The 15,940-nt window shown below is 33.9% G+C and overlaps 2 protein-coding genes across 3 annotated transcripts; both read right to left on the reverse strand.

Moving 5' to 3' along the window:
- Positions 1–5,557: 5,557 nt before the first annotated feature.
- Positions 5,558–7,694, reverse strand: LOC105179132 (abscisic acid receptor PYL8). The gene is made up of 3 exons (XM_011102730.2): positions 7,357–7,694; positions 6,979–7,194; positions 5,558–6,176 (listed from the first exon to the last, which is right to left on the reverse strand). The coding sequence occupies exons 1-3, from the start codon at positions 7,492–7,494 to the stop codon at positions 5,958–5,960; spliced, it is 573 nt and encodes a 190-aa protein (XP_011101032.1). The 5' UTR covers positions 7,495–7,694; the 3' UTR covers positions 5,558–5,957.
- A 919-nt stretch (positions 7,695–8,613) lies between these two features.
- On the reverse strand, positions 8,614–14,760 carry LOC105179133 (DNA primase small subunit). Of its 2 annotated transcripts, none has more exons than XM_011102731.2 (17): positions 14,642–14,760; positions 14,324–14,469; positions 13,395–13,445; positions 13,122–13,297; positions 12,803–12,880; positions 12,572–12,683; positions 11,881–11,965; positions 11,747–11,798; positions 11,595–11,656; positions 11,402–11,517; positions 11,208–11,320; positions 10,830–10,898; positions 10,606–10,663; positions 10,410–10,483; positions 9,765–9,813; positions 9,581–9,660; positions 8,614–8,965 (listed from the first exon to the last, which is right to left on the reverse strand). In XM_011102731.2, exons 2-17 carry the CDS (start codon positions 14,445–14,447, stop codon positions 8,903–8,905), a joined length of 1,362 nt encoding a protein of 453 aa, XP_011101033.1. In that variant the 5' UTR covers positions 14,448–14,469; positions 14,642–14,760; the 3' UTR covers positions 8,614–8,902. The 2 variants fall into 2 exon arrangements, with proteins under 2 accessions (XP_011101033.1, XP_011101034.1); XM_011102732.2 differs by having other exon boundaries at positions 14,324–14,460; positions 14,642–14,754.
- Positions 14,761–15,940: the final 1,180 nt, after the last annotated feature.

The following is a 15,940-nucleotide window of genomic DNA, read 5'->3' on the forward strand; positions in this document are numbered from 1 at the left end:
GAGAGAGAGAGAGAGAGAGAGAGAGAGAGAGAGAGAGAGAGAGAGAGAGAGATGAAGATGGCAGAAGCAGAGGGTGTGCTGAGAGAAATTTTAAAGCAGAGTGTGTGTGTGTAATAATTATTTGATAGTAAGATGTTGGAAATGAGAAATGAAAAAAAAAACTAAGGGATAGTATTTATGTGTTTGAGGGATGATATGTCCCATTGACGCTCACTTATTCTCTTCTTTCTCGGGATAATAATTACTTTTTTCATATATATAAATAAACTAATAAAATAAGCATCTTACTCCAATATTATTAAATTTCTCTACCATCTACATAAAATACAATTTAATCGAATGTTATATGAAATATAACTATCTTTAGCTTCATTTAATACTCATTCATTTGATCCTTCAATAAACATACATGTAAAATCGAGAAATGTTGTTACGATATTATACTATCATAATTTGTCGCAGAATTGAGAAAATTCGATAACTTGTTCCATGCTCATGATAGGATTAAAAGGGTTCGTAAAGATTAAATTGGCCTTGAAAGTTGTGAAAATTACGAAATATGACAAAGGTTACCCTTTTTTTCTTCAGGTCAGATAGTCCGACTCGACAAACCTGTTATTATAGCCATGATCTTGACCCCATAAGAATAGGTAATTAGACACGTGGATTCGTACACCTTTTAACACGTTGACTTCTATAAATACATATAGGCTTTCATAAGAAAAGTATGTATTTTATAATTGTGAGGTCTGCTCTACAATTCTAATACAATTTAAATGAGTTGACTTAGACTTTAAAAGATTTTAACTAGAGGTCACTCAAACAAGCCTAACGACTTGTATTGTAAGTCAATCCGTCATCTAGATCGAGGTAAGACTTAATCCCATCTTAGATAGTAGACATTCAACTTAAGTCAAGTCATCACTTATTTCGACACAAATCACACACCTTATTCATGTTGTACAACTAAGTATCATACATATTATTTGAATGATGAGATGAGACGAAGCAGTTGGCAACACGAATAATGTGGGTGGGAAGAATATGAAATTTTATTAACTTCAACGGTCAAGTCAGTAATTATCCCTGAAAAAATAATGGAATATGACTTGATATTAGTGAAAAATAAGAATTCATTCAAAGTAATAAAATGATCCAATATCTTATAGTTCAACCCCCCAAAGTATTACTTAGATATTTCAATGAGGTATTATCCACAATTTTGGAGGACTCATTCTAATGAGTTTTTATCATTAATAATAAAATATTAAGTAGCAAGTCTAAAATTATCATTAAAAAGATAATCAAGTGATAATAATTTTAATATTTATTACAATATATCTAACATTTAAAAACTAACCAGAAACAAATATCTTTTTTACGTCTTAACTACTAACAACTTGGTGATAATACAAATATAATCGCAACTATTTATAGTCACTAAATTGTCTTTATACATGTGCAATTAGCTCTTTATAGCAATAATTTTAGATGTACAATTGTTTTATCACTAGTTATCACGATCAAAACTATAAATATTATTAAAATTACAAAATAAATCAGTTATATCCTTATATACTTCGAGAAATCACCACTGAAAGTCAAAAAGTATGACTAATTTGTGTAATAATGTTGACATAATTACGAGGTGTATATATAATTTTTTCAAAAATAGTGATGATTTGTGTAATTAATATTAATATTTATGATTAGCATATGTATAATTATTGGAAAGTAATAGTAATTTAGATAAGTAGATTGTAGATGAAGCAGTGAAAACGAAATTATCCCTTTGAATTATTATGTAAAACCCAAATAACTTTACACCAAAGACTTTCACTACCTAAAAGAAGAATACAAGATAAGAAATGGGCAGTGAGTGTCTCAAATCCCAATGCACAAAACATGGGATGGTTTTGCATAAAGAGGAGGAGGAGTTGCAGTAGTAGTGTGCATGTGAGTCCATGACGACAATGGTTGAAGTCCAGAGCAGACAACCACATACTCATACAGTCTCCAAACTCAGACAGCCGAAATAAAAGTGCATGTGCCCTCAACTTGTCGCATTAAACGCATCCATCTCACACCCCTCCCTCCCCATAATTTCAATTCCTCTTTACATTATTAATGTAGTACAATTCAAAAAGTGACAAAAGATTGTCTCTTTTTAAGATAGATTCGAATACGGATTTATTTGCGATAATAAATTCATAATTTGATTATAAAAAAAGTTTTGGTCCATTGTACGTATTAGTGGGTTTGTGGTGATGTGTTTTTTATTTAGTTAGTAATACGGTTTGGATCGTGCATTTTATAGTGGTATAAATATTTTGTGATTAGGATGAAAAAGGGTTGACGTGTTGGTCGTCTCTCTATCAAAAAGAAGAAATGCAAAAGATTCGAGATTTTCTTTTGTTATAAAAAATTATGGTCTATGATCCATCTTGGTAGGCCCAGTCCACACATCTCAAATCATTCACTTGAAAGGCTAAGCCCGATCCACTGTTTTGGCCCATTCTTTGCCAGCCTAATTCATCCACCTGGCCAATTGATCCGGCCCGATTTTTTTTATATTATACCTCACCTTCTGCAGGTGAAGAAACCCTAACCCTATTTCTCCGTCTCCTCGTCTCTTTCACTTCTCTCATTTCCTCATCTAAGTTTCCCCCTCCGACGTTCTTCTCTCTCACTGTCGTCAATGGTTTCCCTCTATTTAAGCCCTCTCAATGACTTCTGGTGGTTACAACGAACAAAAAAACAAAAGTTTTCTTCCTCCTTTCTCCACTCGTGCTCTTGATTAAAAGTTCTTCGTGAACTACGTTTCCTAAGTGGAAATTTTTCAGTGGTTTTCTTGTGGTCCTTGGTGGATCGACCTTAGTGGCGTGTTTTTGGAGATTTTTATAATTATTGAAGTGGTTGTCAGCCTTGGTGGTTGTGAGCTACCCATACCAGATTCGGCCCATGAACCATTTATCTCCTTTCTGTTCTTGTTCTTCATTTACTGTTATTATTAGATTTGTAATTATATCTAATTAATATTTCTGTAATATTGATTTGTAATAATTTTCGTAACCCACGATTCTCTATAATAATTGATTAAGATTTAACATTTTGCGCTAACTACTGAAGGATTATTTTATTTGTTAAGTACACCATAACACGATCCCAAGACCGTAATTAATTGTGACACAACAGCAACAAAGAAGAGTTCTGGTTTAAAAAAATGTTATTTAAATTTGGCCGCACTAAATCTATTACATTATAAGTATTATTTGAGTTACATGTGATGCACACGTTACCTACTTGACATGTGATTAACATGAAATTGACCAAATTTCATCATATTTAAGATTTTTCATCCGATAAGGCAACTTGAATAAATGGTAATAAGTATTTTCTGCAAATTGCTTGAAATAATTTAAGCCTGCAAGTCGAGTGACAATTCAATCAATTATCAACCCTACCTATGAAATTTAGAAATCTAAATAACATCAATAGTGATTTTTCTTTTTTCTTTTTATAAGAAAGGTGCAAAAGTCTCAAATTACAGAATCCTGTTTTTCATATTATGAATAATTACAATTTCTCTTCTTATATAAGCAGTGAATTTTCAATAAAGGGTGTAAGTACAAATTTCAATAAAAATGAAGGAAAAAATATAAATTACATATTTAGAAAGAGGTGTAAATGTAAGTAATCATAACTATAACTATGAAGAAGCCTTTTCCTCCATGAAAAGTGAAATGTAGTGAGGTGTCCAAGTTTTTGGGAATTAGATAACCAAAAGCAAAGGAGAGAGGGAGCTTTAAAGAGCAGAGGTTTGTGGGAGAAAGGTGCATAAGAAGTTGGGGGAACAACAACAATAAAGCTGCCCACTCCCATCATAATTCAACCTCCTCAATTCTCAATTACTAAACTAAGATTTTGATTATATTAATTATTAATGTATTATAAATTTTATAATTTTATTTTTATTCAACAACCTTAAAAACTTATTAAGTAAATTTAATCAAAGTTGGATGGCATTTTATATAAGTTGAAAACTAAAAATCTTGTTGTGATTGTGGTGGAAGGTGGGTACGGTCTCATATTTTGTCCTTGAAGACGTATGCACAAAATTGATGCAACCCAAATATAAAATCATTATTAATTTCTCCTACTTTCTTCACTTGTAAAAGAAATTTATCTTATATGTTAAGATAGTGTAGAACCCATATCCATATTGATGTATTATATTATTAGAATATTCCCATTCAAGACATTCACTTCAACATTATTATCCTACTACCAACCATGAAATTTCCTTAATTTTTTTTAGGTTAATTACATTTTATCATTTAAATTATGATTGATTTTATATTTTAGTATTAAATTTTTTTTTACGCCTACGTAGTATTTCAACTTTATAAAATTTTGTGCTTTGTCATTTATAACTATTTTTTAACCAAGTTTTTTGTTGAAAAAACATCACATACAGTGCAAATATGATACTTAAGTGTTATGTGATGTGATATTTTTCACATATGTACAGCATGTGATATTTTTTTTCAACAAAAAAAATAAGAAAAAAATGATTAAATTTGACAAAATTGAGTTAGTAAGTTGACACAAGAAAAATCAATAAAAAAATATAAAAATAAGTATAATTCGGATGATAAAACGTAATATACCCATTTATATATATACATATAGAAGTCCAAATTGGGCAAAAGAAGGACAATAGGCAATAAGGTGTATTTCTTTCTATTTATAGAGTAGCTAGAATTGGGGGTTGCTTGTCTTTGGGAACAATCGAGTTTCCGTAGCCTTTTAGGAAAGTTTACTTGGATTGGATCTCAAGAACAATGCCCATCCAGTTATGGTTGAAGATTTATTTTGTATTTTCAATTTTCAAAGCAAATGTAGAAATTGCTTTCACAAGTACCACTTTCGGTCCAAAAAGGGGAAAGATTTCTTGAAATAAAAGCTCTTCACAAGTTGCATAACAAATCAACAGCAGCATGCATATCCAACATCCTTGCCTTATTGAAATCAAATGTAAATTGCAAGAGTAATATCATATGAGGCCATGGTGATGAGCCAGCCTATTTAAAACTCATGCACCTTAATGAATCTAGTCTTGTATACGGGCTGTTTGAAACAACTTCTACTGTTGTGACCAAAATAAAATGTAGAAAATATTGCAAGTTAAATACTAGTAAAAATTAAGAGTATCTGAAAATAAAAAGTCCAAGTTGGAGTTTTTGAAAAAACAACTTAGTACTTGCAATTTTGCTAATAAGTTGTAGAATTGGTAGAGAACTTCTTATAGATTTTGATTTACATCAACTTAATTTAAGTGGTTCAAAAGCACAACTTGTAAAACAAAAACACTCTTTTCAACTATAAACTCATAAGCACTTCAAATAAGCTTTGCAATTATCCCTGCAACCAAAAAGCTCAAAGGAGAGAGCAATTTCAGCACAAGAGAGATTCCAAGAAAGATGCTGTTACTTAACCATAAATTCTAACTGAGTTAGGCATATGCGAAAGGATCCAGCAACATGAGAGAACAGGAAATACAAAGGCGTCAAACGCCAAATGTTACTTGTAATAGCAAATAGCAATTTCACGACAGTATCCAACACAAAACATCATCTCCAAACACATTGAAGTCTTTCTTTTATCTCCTACCCTAAAGTATTTACAACCCAATCTCAACACAAAGTCAACAACAAAGAAAAACGGGTGGTCTTCATTCCAGAAAGAGTGGGCTGAACATAGAGACAGTATCGCAAGAAACTAAGCAACAAACCCCCATCATCTTAAAGTAATAATGGATCAGATAAAGATAGCTGCAAGGCCACCGAGGAGGATTGGCAGAATACCAGTCTCTCAACTCACTTCTAGTTAAAAGATCATATTCTTCTGCACAGCTGATCGATTGGTTCCTCAAGCTGCAATCTCAGCAAACCCACTCAGACTCTATCAATTGGCTCGGTTCTGTCCTGCACAGCTAGACGCTCAGAGACATCAGCCAATGACTTGAGGTTGCACTTGATCAAAGCCTCAACAAAGTAGCATGTTTCGTCCTTGGTGTTACCCTCAGGCACATCAACCACAAACGACTCAATCACCATTGTTCCTGGTCTTCCGTCAATGATCTCTGGATGAACAGTGATGGTGGACGAGTAGTTCTGCAAGCAAACATCTGGTTAATAGAAGAAACATTGTTGAACCCCAAAAGAATTATACAATAGTCCCAGTTAAGCATCCTGAATAATTATACTGATTCTCGAAAAGGTTATTATAATAGTTCCCAGTTAAGTATCCTGAATAAGAACTCAATTTCTCTGATGAATGTATCAAGACCCACTAAAGGTATTGTGCAGGCAACTTGGCCGGCATTTGTAACATTAAAGGATGTGAAAAGGTTTCATTCAGGTATATCAAGTTACACATTCCAAGCAGAAATTATAAAAAGAAAAAAATGTTAAGGCACACCATACAGGGAACACATCCCTTCTTTTGGAGCATCTATACTCGCATATTTTTTCAAAGTTGTTTATCCATACATGGCACCAACGGTTGAAAATCAATAAACCAACACCCTTCTTGTTTTAATCTGGATGAATATAGCCAAGAAATAAAAATTATTCTTCTTTCCAGGTGACAGAAGGTTGATAGCAGAAAATGTTCATAACTCAACTCACTAGTCAAACTAACATTCTAATACCCCTACTGAAATACAAGGAAAACGTACTCTACCATCAGACTCCATAAAAATCAGTGCTTACTTCAGTTACTCGTATGAAATTCCGAATGTAGCTACTTGGAATATTCCTACAAATAATCAACTCAGATGCTTTCAAAGTTTACATGACAAAATTCACGTAAAACGATTGTAAAGCAGTCAACGACATCAACAACATGAATTCAATCACACAACATAAGTCAGACAAATCGACAAAATAAATCGAGCTAAAACTGATTAAATACCTTGAGGCGATGATCCCCACCGACAATCCGCATACTGAAAATGTGCTCCTCATCATCCAACAGCTCCAACCTCTCCTTGCTGGTGGTCGCCGGAAGCCCCGACTTCACATTCACCTCTCTAACAGTTCCAATCTGCAAATCACCTTGAACAATACACCTACTCACAAACGGCTTGTACCTCTGCGGCTGATCAAATCGCCTCACCAAAGACCATACCTAAACAGACAAAAAACTCAAATCCAACCACTACTCCAAAAAAATGTCGGACGAAACATCAAACTAATCCCAACAACCTCTCGAATCCATCAAACCCAACAATAGATCCGAGATTTAAGAAAAAAAGAAACACAAAAACAAGAGAATCACATAAAAACTTACAAGAGGCAAAGGAGCCTTGATGTGCTTAACCAAAGAAGAAGTGCACTGGTTTTCCCTGACGTCATGCTTATGGTGCCTCCTGATGAAATCCTCCTCCGGTCCGCCGGTGCGCCTGTCGCCGTTCATTGGGGTGACCATCACCGAAAAAAGCTACCGGTACAAGAAGATTCACCGGAACAGTTGGGTGGGATATTGGAGGAATGGGGTAGTGGGTAAGGGGGAGTGAATGAGAATCAAAGTGAGAGTCAGAAACTTCACAACAGTCCAAAACACACCGCCATTGGCACCTGCAACTTGCCTCAATGGTCCAAATTTAATTCTATATATTTTTCTCTCTCTCATCCACATCTATAAAGAAAGAAATATGGGCTTAATAAATAAATAAATACCCCACCATCTTTTATAATTTAAAATAATAATTTAAGTGGGGAGAAATGAATAGTTGTAAAAGGGGATTGGTGGGAGTGCGAGTTGGGGTAGTATAGGAATAGAGAGGAGTAGACTGCTTTTTACATTTTTATTGGTCTAAAATAGAAACCTACCTTTTTGACAATTGGAAGGTTGGTTATTTTGCTAAGAAAAGGGCAAGTGGCCTTTATTCTAATTTACATTTTTGGGTTTCATGAGTTTGTACTTTAGTGCCAATGGGCAGGGGTAAATTGGGAAGATCAGAAACATGTTCTTCTTCACTTGAATTATCCTCAAAACTAAACATCATGATGATGACTTGGAGTTTGTACTTTTTCATTTCTTCTTTTACTTTCTCAAATCAAACTCCCGCATTCATATTCTAAACCTTATCTTACAAAAATAGATATTTCGATTTTTTTTAAAATAATTATATTATTTAGTAATATGTTAAACACCAACCAACTTGATATTTGTGATTATTTTATATAAACTACAATTTATTATATTTTTCAATAGATTCAAATATTAAACAACTACTAATATATTAAAATTTCAACTTCCTTCAAGGTTTTATTACCACCTAAAAAATAAAAGAATAGGCACCGCGTTGACATTTTGTTTTGCTCGAAATTTTGATGAAGGAACAAATGTTAGAAAACATAGAAAAAGATCGAAAAGAATCGAAATTTAATGTGTGGAGAAAATGAAAGCAAATTTTCCCTCATTGACCCGAAATTGCTTCCTTGCGGACTGCTTCAATGTATATACCATAGTTTCTTAAGAAGAGATGTGAAACTTGATCAACAACATTTCATATGACTCCTTCTTAGGTCAACCCTTCTCAAATAGATAAAGATGATACATTAATGGATGAATTCAACTACGTAAATCCAAGAAAGAGATAGGAGACCAAGAAACACGACTTAGAATATTTTTCAGCGCTGATACATTAGTGATGACATGAAGAGCACATTTACATCAAGCAACGAGTGCGATCGTTCTCCAACTGCAGTTGCCGTCTCATACTCGGAGACGAAGATAACCTCAACTATCTTCAAATGCTTTATATGGAAAGTAATGGAAACTTGTATAGAACCTTCAGTAAGAAGCATTGTTGGGAGTCGAGTATAGCGTCCTACCAGCTTAGGGAGTTCTTTGACTGCTGAATTTTAGCAGCATAAGAGCTTTCAATCTCTTCCTGCATGTCACCCCAGTGGTTCAGAAATTTCTTATATTTATCTTCATTTCTTGAGCAATACGAGAGCAGCTCAATGTAGAATGCAGTTAAGGTATCACTCAAGTTATATACATATGCACATGGGAATTCTTCAGTGACAGCACGAAATAACCACCTCCGTGTGAGAAGACATAGCTTTGAACCACCACAAAAGGTGTACAAATTTCCCTCACTTGAATTAAGTTTTTTAATCACACATAAAGGCGAGAGTTTATTCCAAAAAAAATTATTTACTTGACACTTTAGCAATTTTATAGTCAATTGAAAGTAATGGTGTTAGATTTCCACAGGCCAAGTGCAACTACAGTCAAATTATCGATGTCTCTATAATCATGAGCTTTTGCCAGCTGGGGCATGAGTATTCCTAGAAGATCCCAAAACTTTGGGTTCGAGACAATTCAACCATTCATATAATGCAACAAACAGACCACTATATAGTGTTCGCCATTATACTAAAACCTAGAGATCGAGGCTTCCTAATAATTACACATCAAAATAGTTCAACAAGTAAACAGGTATTTAATGAAAGAGAGCTAGAATTTATCAGAGGCGAGAGATTACGGCTTAAGATAATACCTTGCAAGATTTTAGTAGAGGCTGCAAAAAAGAGGATCTAAAATATCTGATTGATTTGCCAAGCAAGGTATTTTCCAGTTCTGCCACAAAAAATTTCAGAAAAATGGCAAAATGTCACAATGCATCATAGTTATGAATATCACACACAGAGAAAGCATTTTGAACTCCAAAGCTGGTAATGTACCTTCTTCACCCCCAGTTCCTAAAGCTCCCATGTTTAATTCTTTCAAAAGCTGCAGATTGACAAAAAAGTGCGTGAAATATGGTTAGAAGTAAAATTGTCATATATTTATCTGTTCAAAATCATTTGTTTCACTGTACTAAATCTGTAGATTGGGAATAAACATCAGGATTCATGTCCTTGTTAAGGACTAAAATTTGGGAAATAGACATAACCAGAAAACACGTTGTTGGACTACAAGAACACCTAGATAAGCTAGGTATGTCATTCCAGCATGCAACACAATTGATGAACAAGGAAGCACTAATTGCATGTTGCAAAGACCAACAGAGGAAACACATTGCCCTAAGTACCAAGCAAGCCCCCGTTGGCCAATACATGGATATTATAAGAATTAATCTAAAGCGCCTGAATATGGTTTGTTGAAGTATGAGAAGATATCATAAGCTGTATCCATTGGAGTAGCACCATATAGAGGTATTATTCTTCTCAGCAGATTGTCTGTCTGTATGTCCATGTCAATGCATCAATATACATCTCAAAATTGCTAGAGATCTAAAAGGATATAAATCACTTCCACCATGTTACCACCAAGAACTATCCTTGCTGGAAAGCAGTTATTCCTAATTTATGATTATTATTCCTCACCTTGGAAAGAGTTGGGACAGCAGAAGGATCAAACTCTTCACAGTGCTTTGGATCAATGGGAACACAAACACGGCCTGGGACAGAAAAACAGATAACATTCAGTAATCTTGAGGAATCAGGAATCCCAATGACAAGTAGCTGTGATGATTCAATATTCTGGACAATAACATTTGAAGGTACAAGGAAACAATTGTACCAGTTTTGGGGTGTACGCAGAATGGTGCCTTCAACAAATGGTTCATGTGTTTGGAAACCTGAGATGGCAACCAAAACATTTCATGCGCTAATCCACATCCAGATACTGAGTAGTGCGCAATATGCTACTTAGAATTGACCTTATAATCTTCCAGACAGAAATCATGAGGATACGGATTTATTTGAATTGATATATATCAATGAGAAAAGTAACACAAGGCAGACCTCCAAATCAAGTCTCGGATAGGTGAAAGAGAACACAATCTCTTCAACACTCCTGTGAATGCCTTGCACCTGAAATTCAGAGAATAATTCCTTCAGTTCCATTAGTATCTCTAAAGAACTCATGATTTTTGCTTAATGTCTGTCTTCAGTTAAACTAGGAAATCTGGAAGAAGCTTGAGCTAGAATTACAATTAGAAGAATCATACCACAATATTGCATCCTTCAATAGAAAGAGAACCAAAGTAAAATCAGGCAATTCAAAGTCAAAAGTTTGACACTAACAAATGGATCATTTCTAAAAAGGGAGTCGATTACACTTATTCAAGCAAATTCTCCTTAGAGAAAAACAAGAAAAGAATTCCATAGTAGGAGCCATACCTTCTGTTTCCCTGATTGCAACAGATGCTTAAGCTGACCCCATCGAACAACATTGATATCGTCACGTGATCGTTTGTTATCCAGCCATTTTCCCCGGAGCTCAGAAGAAATGGCTGCAGAACTCATGAGTGAGGAAGGCTATAAACTATTTCACCAGAAAGGAGATGAAGCAATTAGGAAGCATATCAGCATACATTCATCTGGAATCATTTCCAGTATCTTCTCATATCTTTCCTCATCTGAAAATAAATTTTGACTCAAAATATACTTTTCCTCGAAGAAATCTTTCAACACTTCAGCATATGATCTCCTGCAAAGGCAGAAAAGAGTGCAAGTGGTGAATTGGGGAACTAGAGTGATGATCAGTAATATATATAATTTGCTTACCCTAGGAACGGATGGAGTGAGCGACCCGCCAAAGTAACCTTTTTAAGGCTATTTTCATTTCCCTGAAGAAAAACAGAAGTTCATTAAAGATAAGGATATTGAAATTATACTATTGAAAGCAAAATGTTCAGAGAGAATCAAGAATAAATAACCTTGTGGACATGTAAATATTCAGTAATTGCAGCCCTTTGTTCATTGTTCAACCTTGTCAAGTATAAGATGCAGATTAGTCTCTAGAAACTATCAGAAAGAGATAATACCCTCACTTGATGCACAGTTACCTTACCTTCTTGCTTTACCATCACAAACCCAACAATGGACACCACGACGACCACTGTACACCCATAAAATGTGGTTAAATCCAAAGTCATCTGTGCAGAACAGCATATAAAGGGGTTAGCACAGTTCAGAACACGCCTAACAGATATCATACATTCAGGTATTGTGGCCTTTGTTATAGATAAATGCTTAAACCAATTCAAAAATACTTTGAAAAGGAACACCAGAAAAGAGAACAAAGAAGGTATTTGTAACACTTTTCTTCTCAAAGACCTATGACAAAGAGCAGTAGAAAAGTCTTCTCTTGGAAGAGAAGTTCCCTTCATTAGAAGACAGAACAAAACCCATCTTGGCGAATATAAACCAAACAAATGAGAAGAAAAGAAATACATATGCACATGCAATATGAAGAAAAAGGTAAAAAGTTTGCAACATGTTCAATTCAAGCTATAGCAGTTCTAAACTAGCTTCCCCCATTCTCATTTATCATAAACAGAATAAATCGGGCTACTCTGTTCTACTTGGCCAAGCAACAAAGAGTCGACATAAAGCACGCATATTTTGATGCCTAAGACTTTAGAGACATCAGAAGCTATGGTAGGTTTACTTTTACTGTTATCCTACTTCTGTTGTTCCAAACATAAGCTTCATACTGTGACCCTCGGACCATTGAATATCTTTTACACAGTTTTTGTTACCTCTAAGTGCAGTATCAATCACTTTAATAGCTACTGTCATCAAGGGCCAGCATTCTGAGCAAACATCAGCCCCAGAGCAGCAAAATCTAACATCATCATAATCTGATATATCCTGTAGCACGCAAAAGGCAGTATCAAAGTCTGTGTACCATCGGAGATTTACTTTTGTTGCCTTAGTCAAACACTCCACCACACTCAAAACACAAAAGTTGAAGAAAATCAACTACTTACTATATCAAATATAAGTTCTCTCTCCACTGGGGTGAAAATATTATCACCAGACTGCGCATAAGCATGTCTCTTTGCAGGCTGGAACACAGTGTAAGTTCAGTTCCAATGGTGAAAACATGAACAATATACTACAATGTTGACAAGGGCGTGGCAAGAATGTACTAGTGTATGATACGGGCTTAAAATGCATGACTTTTCCATTCACAGTAAGTCTACATGAGTATGAATTCTGCCCATAAATTGCAAACAGAGAACTAGACGTTGCATCAAGATTATATATCTATGGCCCATTATGCAAGGTCGACTGAGTTATACTTACATCCACACTGTACACTGGACCAATATCAATTTTGAAAGGGCATTTCTCCTTGATCGCATTTTCTAGTTCGGCAACATTGTTGAAAGACTGAAACCGCAAATATATATCATTATCCAAAGTGAAAGAAAATTCTCTTCTCCCGAAGTAAGATTGATCACAACCAGGATGCTTTCCATCTAAAATAAGCAGCCAAAACATATAGTTACAGAGGACAGCAAACGATAAAGAAACAAGAGTAACTATAAGGAGGAGGCTCTCTAGAATAAGGATTACCATTTCCGTATGACATCCATTTATGCATGTCAGCAAATGGAAAAAGTTTTCCTGCACAGATAAAATTAAACCAAACAATGGCTTCAAGAACTATGTAGAGAAAACTTTACTCCTATTAATTCTTAATTTAAAAAGAGAAAAGCAGGATTGAAACATAATGGATAAGAAAGTTAAGTTATAGTAGTATATCCTTTCATTTTCCATGTTATTAGCTGATGAGTCAGAAATTTTAGAGCCTATTTCAAGCTAACATGAAAAAGCATTCGCTAAACTGAACTCCAGGGCTGCACCCATTTAGTTTATTGGATCCAAAACATCAGTGTGAAGAACACTAACAAATATCTTCTCCTAAGTTTGCTTTCAAAGAAGAACCAGACCTTTACTGTCACTAACATGGTCGAAATATACTTTTTACCCAGTTACATAAATTTATCCTTTTATATTCATATCTGTTCAATACCTTGGAATATATGTAAGTTGGTTTCAATATTTATTAAACATAAGTCTCCATAAAACAGTTCAATTTTGCTTGGCTTTCAATCTTCCCTACTGAAATCTAATATCTAAATACAACCTTAGAAGCCGGCAGAAACATAACAGCAAATGTGAAATACCTGATGATTGATTAACTATAACTCACTTGAATTACATATTTCATAAAGATATCATCCACATTCCACAAAGGAGCAGGATAACATTTTCAGAGTCACCAAATTTCACTTTATTCTCATGCATTAGTTAAAAAGTGAGCATGAAAAATTCATTTAAGCTTCTTAGCATGGAGGGAGCAACAGTTGAGATCATAAAAATAACATTAAACTACAGCAATTTACGAGGAAAAAAGTAAATCAACATTCTTAAGCTGGAGACTAATACAATTGATTGCATCAGCAGCTATAGAGAAGGATGAAAAGAAAAGGACATATCACCATAGTAAATCTTGAGGTAATTAGCGTTGAATCCTTCAGGAAATTCACTACTTGGCTTTTGCTCTGTTCCCACTCCGTCAATTACCATGTCTTCCACCATGTTATCAACTTCTTCTCTGACCATTTCCAAACAATTACTGTTTCCCCTAACAAGTGTAAACACACACACACATCACTAGAACCAATAAAAAAGTTGGGAAAAACGAAAGAAAAAAAGTGATGAAACCACGGCGCAAAATCCCTCGCCATAAAATACTGTTCAACGCTGAGATTGCAGAATACCACTCTTAAATTCAACAATAGGTATGTTCAACTTACAAACGGCAACGGCGGACTGCGAGCGGTGGATGCAGGAGGAGAATTGAGGGAAATGGAGGGAAAATAACGAGCGGGAAAAAGGATTTTGGCGGGAAGAATATATCAAGAGAATGTTTTGGGCTGCGCATACGCCTTTTGGGTCCATACATTTATTTATATTATACTAGCCATTTAGACTATATATTTTAAAATATATAAATAAATACATTATACTAAAAATAAATAGAAAAAAATAATTTATTAATTAATATAAAATTTAAAAAATTAAATAAGTTAATCGTTTTATAAATTGAAGGCCATTTTTTATTTCATAAAAAATTAATACATAATATCATTAATCACCATTTGTAAGTGTGAAATTTTTTTCTTTTTACATAATAGATAGCATAGCATGCTAAGATTCGTTTAGATAATTTTTTTTTGGCATCATTATTTATAGAATTAATATAAAATAAATAAATAACTTGTAATTAACCAAGATATGATGTGTATTCATATATAATTAATTATTTTAGATCAACAAAAAAGTTTAAAAAACTTGTCACGTTTTGCAGCTACCAAAAATTACTTTATTAGTCGATAAGGCCTTACTTGAGTGGTAAGGTTATCAAAAATACATTATTAGAATTTTAGATTTCATTTTTTTATCAATTTCTATTTGATATTTTTTTGAAATAAGTTTGAAACATAAAACAATTTAATAGATTATAAGGTGACTAATTTAACACATATTATAAATTTGGTATTATCCAAGTTCCAACATGTTTGTTAATTTCATACAGGCCATTCGCTGTTAGCTGTTCATGTATTCGGCCAGTAAGGATCTGGACCGCCCAAGAGTTTATGAGATCTTAGAAAGCCCAACCATCCCAGCTTTAGGTATTTCCGTAAATCGAATGAGTCCAAGGCCCAAGCACAGTTGATTGACATACCTCAACTTTATTGAGATAATTACATCCCCTTCTATGAGATTTTGTACAACTATACGTAAACTCTTTATAGTTTGAAAGTCAAACAAATTTCTTTTGATCAAACTATCATTATACATTTTCACATATTAATAAATGTGAGGAGGTCCATCTCGGATCTTATAAGAGTAATTTGATTAGAAAATATTTGTTTGACTTATAATGTATCTGTAAGTCAATCGAGAGTAAATATGAATTTTTTTTTTATTTTTAATATTTTGTTGGTGTTTAGTAAATTCACGGAATTTACTAACAATTGAATATATTTATCATATAAAAAAAGAAACAACTGACGTATTAACTGTAATTTTTTAAACCACATAAAATCTAC

The sequence above is a fragment of the Sesamum indicum genome, unplaced genomic scaffold (assembly GCF_000512975.1).
Source record: "Sesamum indicum cultivar Zhongzhi No. 13 unplaced genomic scaffold, S_indicum_v1.0 scaffold00124, whole genome shotgun sequence".
NCBI lineage: Eukaryota > Viridiplantae > Streptophyta > Magnoliopsida > Lamiales > Pedaliaceae > Sesamum > Sesamum indicum.

Bases quoted from the DNA above. Each gene is read 5' to 3' on its own strand.
- LOC105179132 (XM_011102730.2), bottom strand. From the start codon at position 7,494: ATGGTCACCCCAATGAACGGCGACAGGCGCACCGGCGGACCGGAGGAG. The intron at 7,195-7,356 runs GTAAGTTTTTAT...TTGTCTGTTTAG, and splicing joins TCAAGGCTCCTTTGCCTCTT to GTATGGTCTTTGGTGAGGCG. The intron at 6,177-6,978 runs GTATTTAATCAG...GTTTGCTTGCAG, and splicing joins GTGGGGATCATCGCCTCAAG to AACTACTCGTCCACCATCAC.
- LOC105179133 (XM_011102731.2), bottom strand. From the start codon at position 14,447: ATGGTCAGAGAAGAAGTTGATAACATGGTGGAAGACATGGTAATTGAC. The intron at 11,799-11,880 runs GTAAGGTAACTG...ATACTTGACAAG, and splicing joins TGTGATGGTAAAGCAAGAAG to GTTGAACAATGAACAAAGGG. The intron at 11,321-11,401 runs GTATGCTGATAT...TGAGTTCTGCAG, and splicing joins GGAAATGATTCCAGATGAAT to CCATTTCTTCTGAGCTCCGG.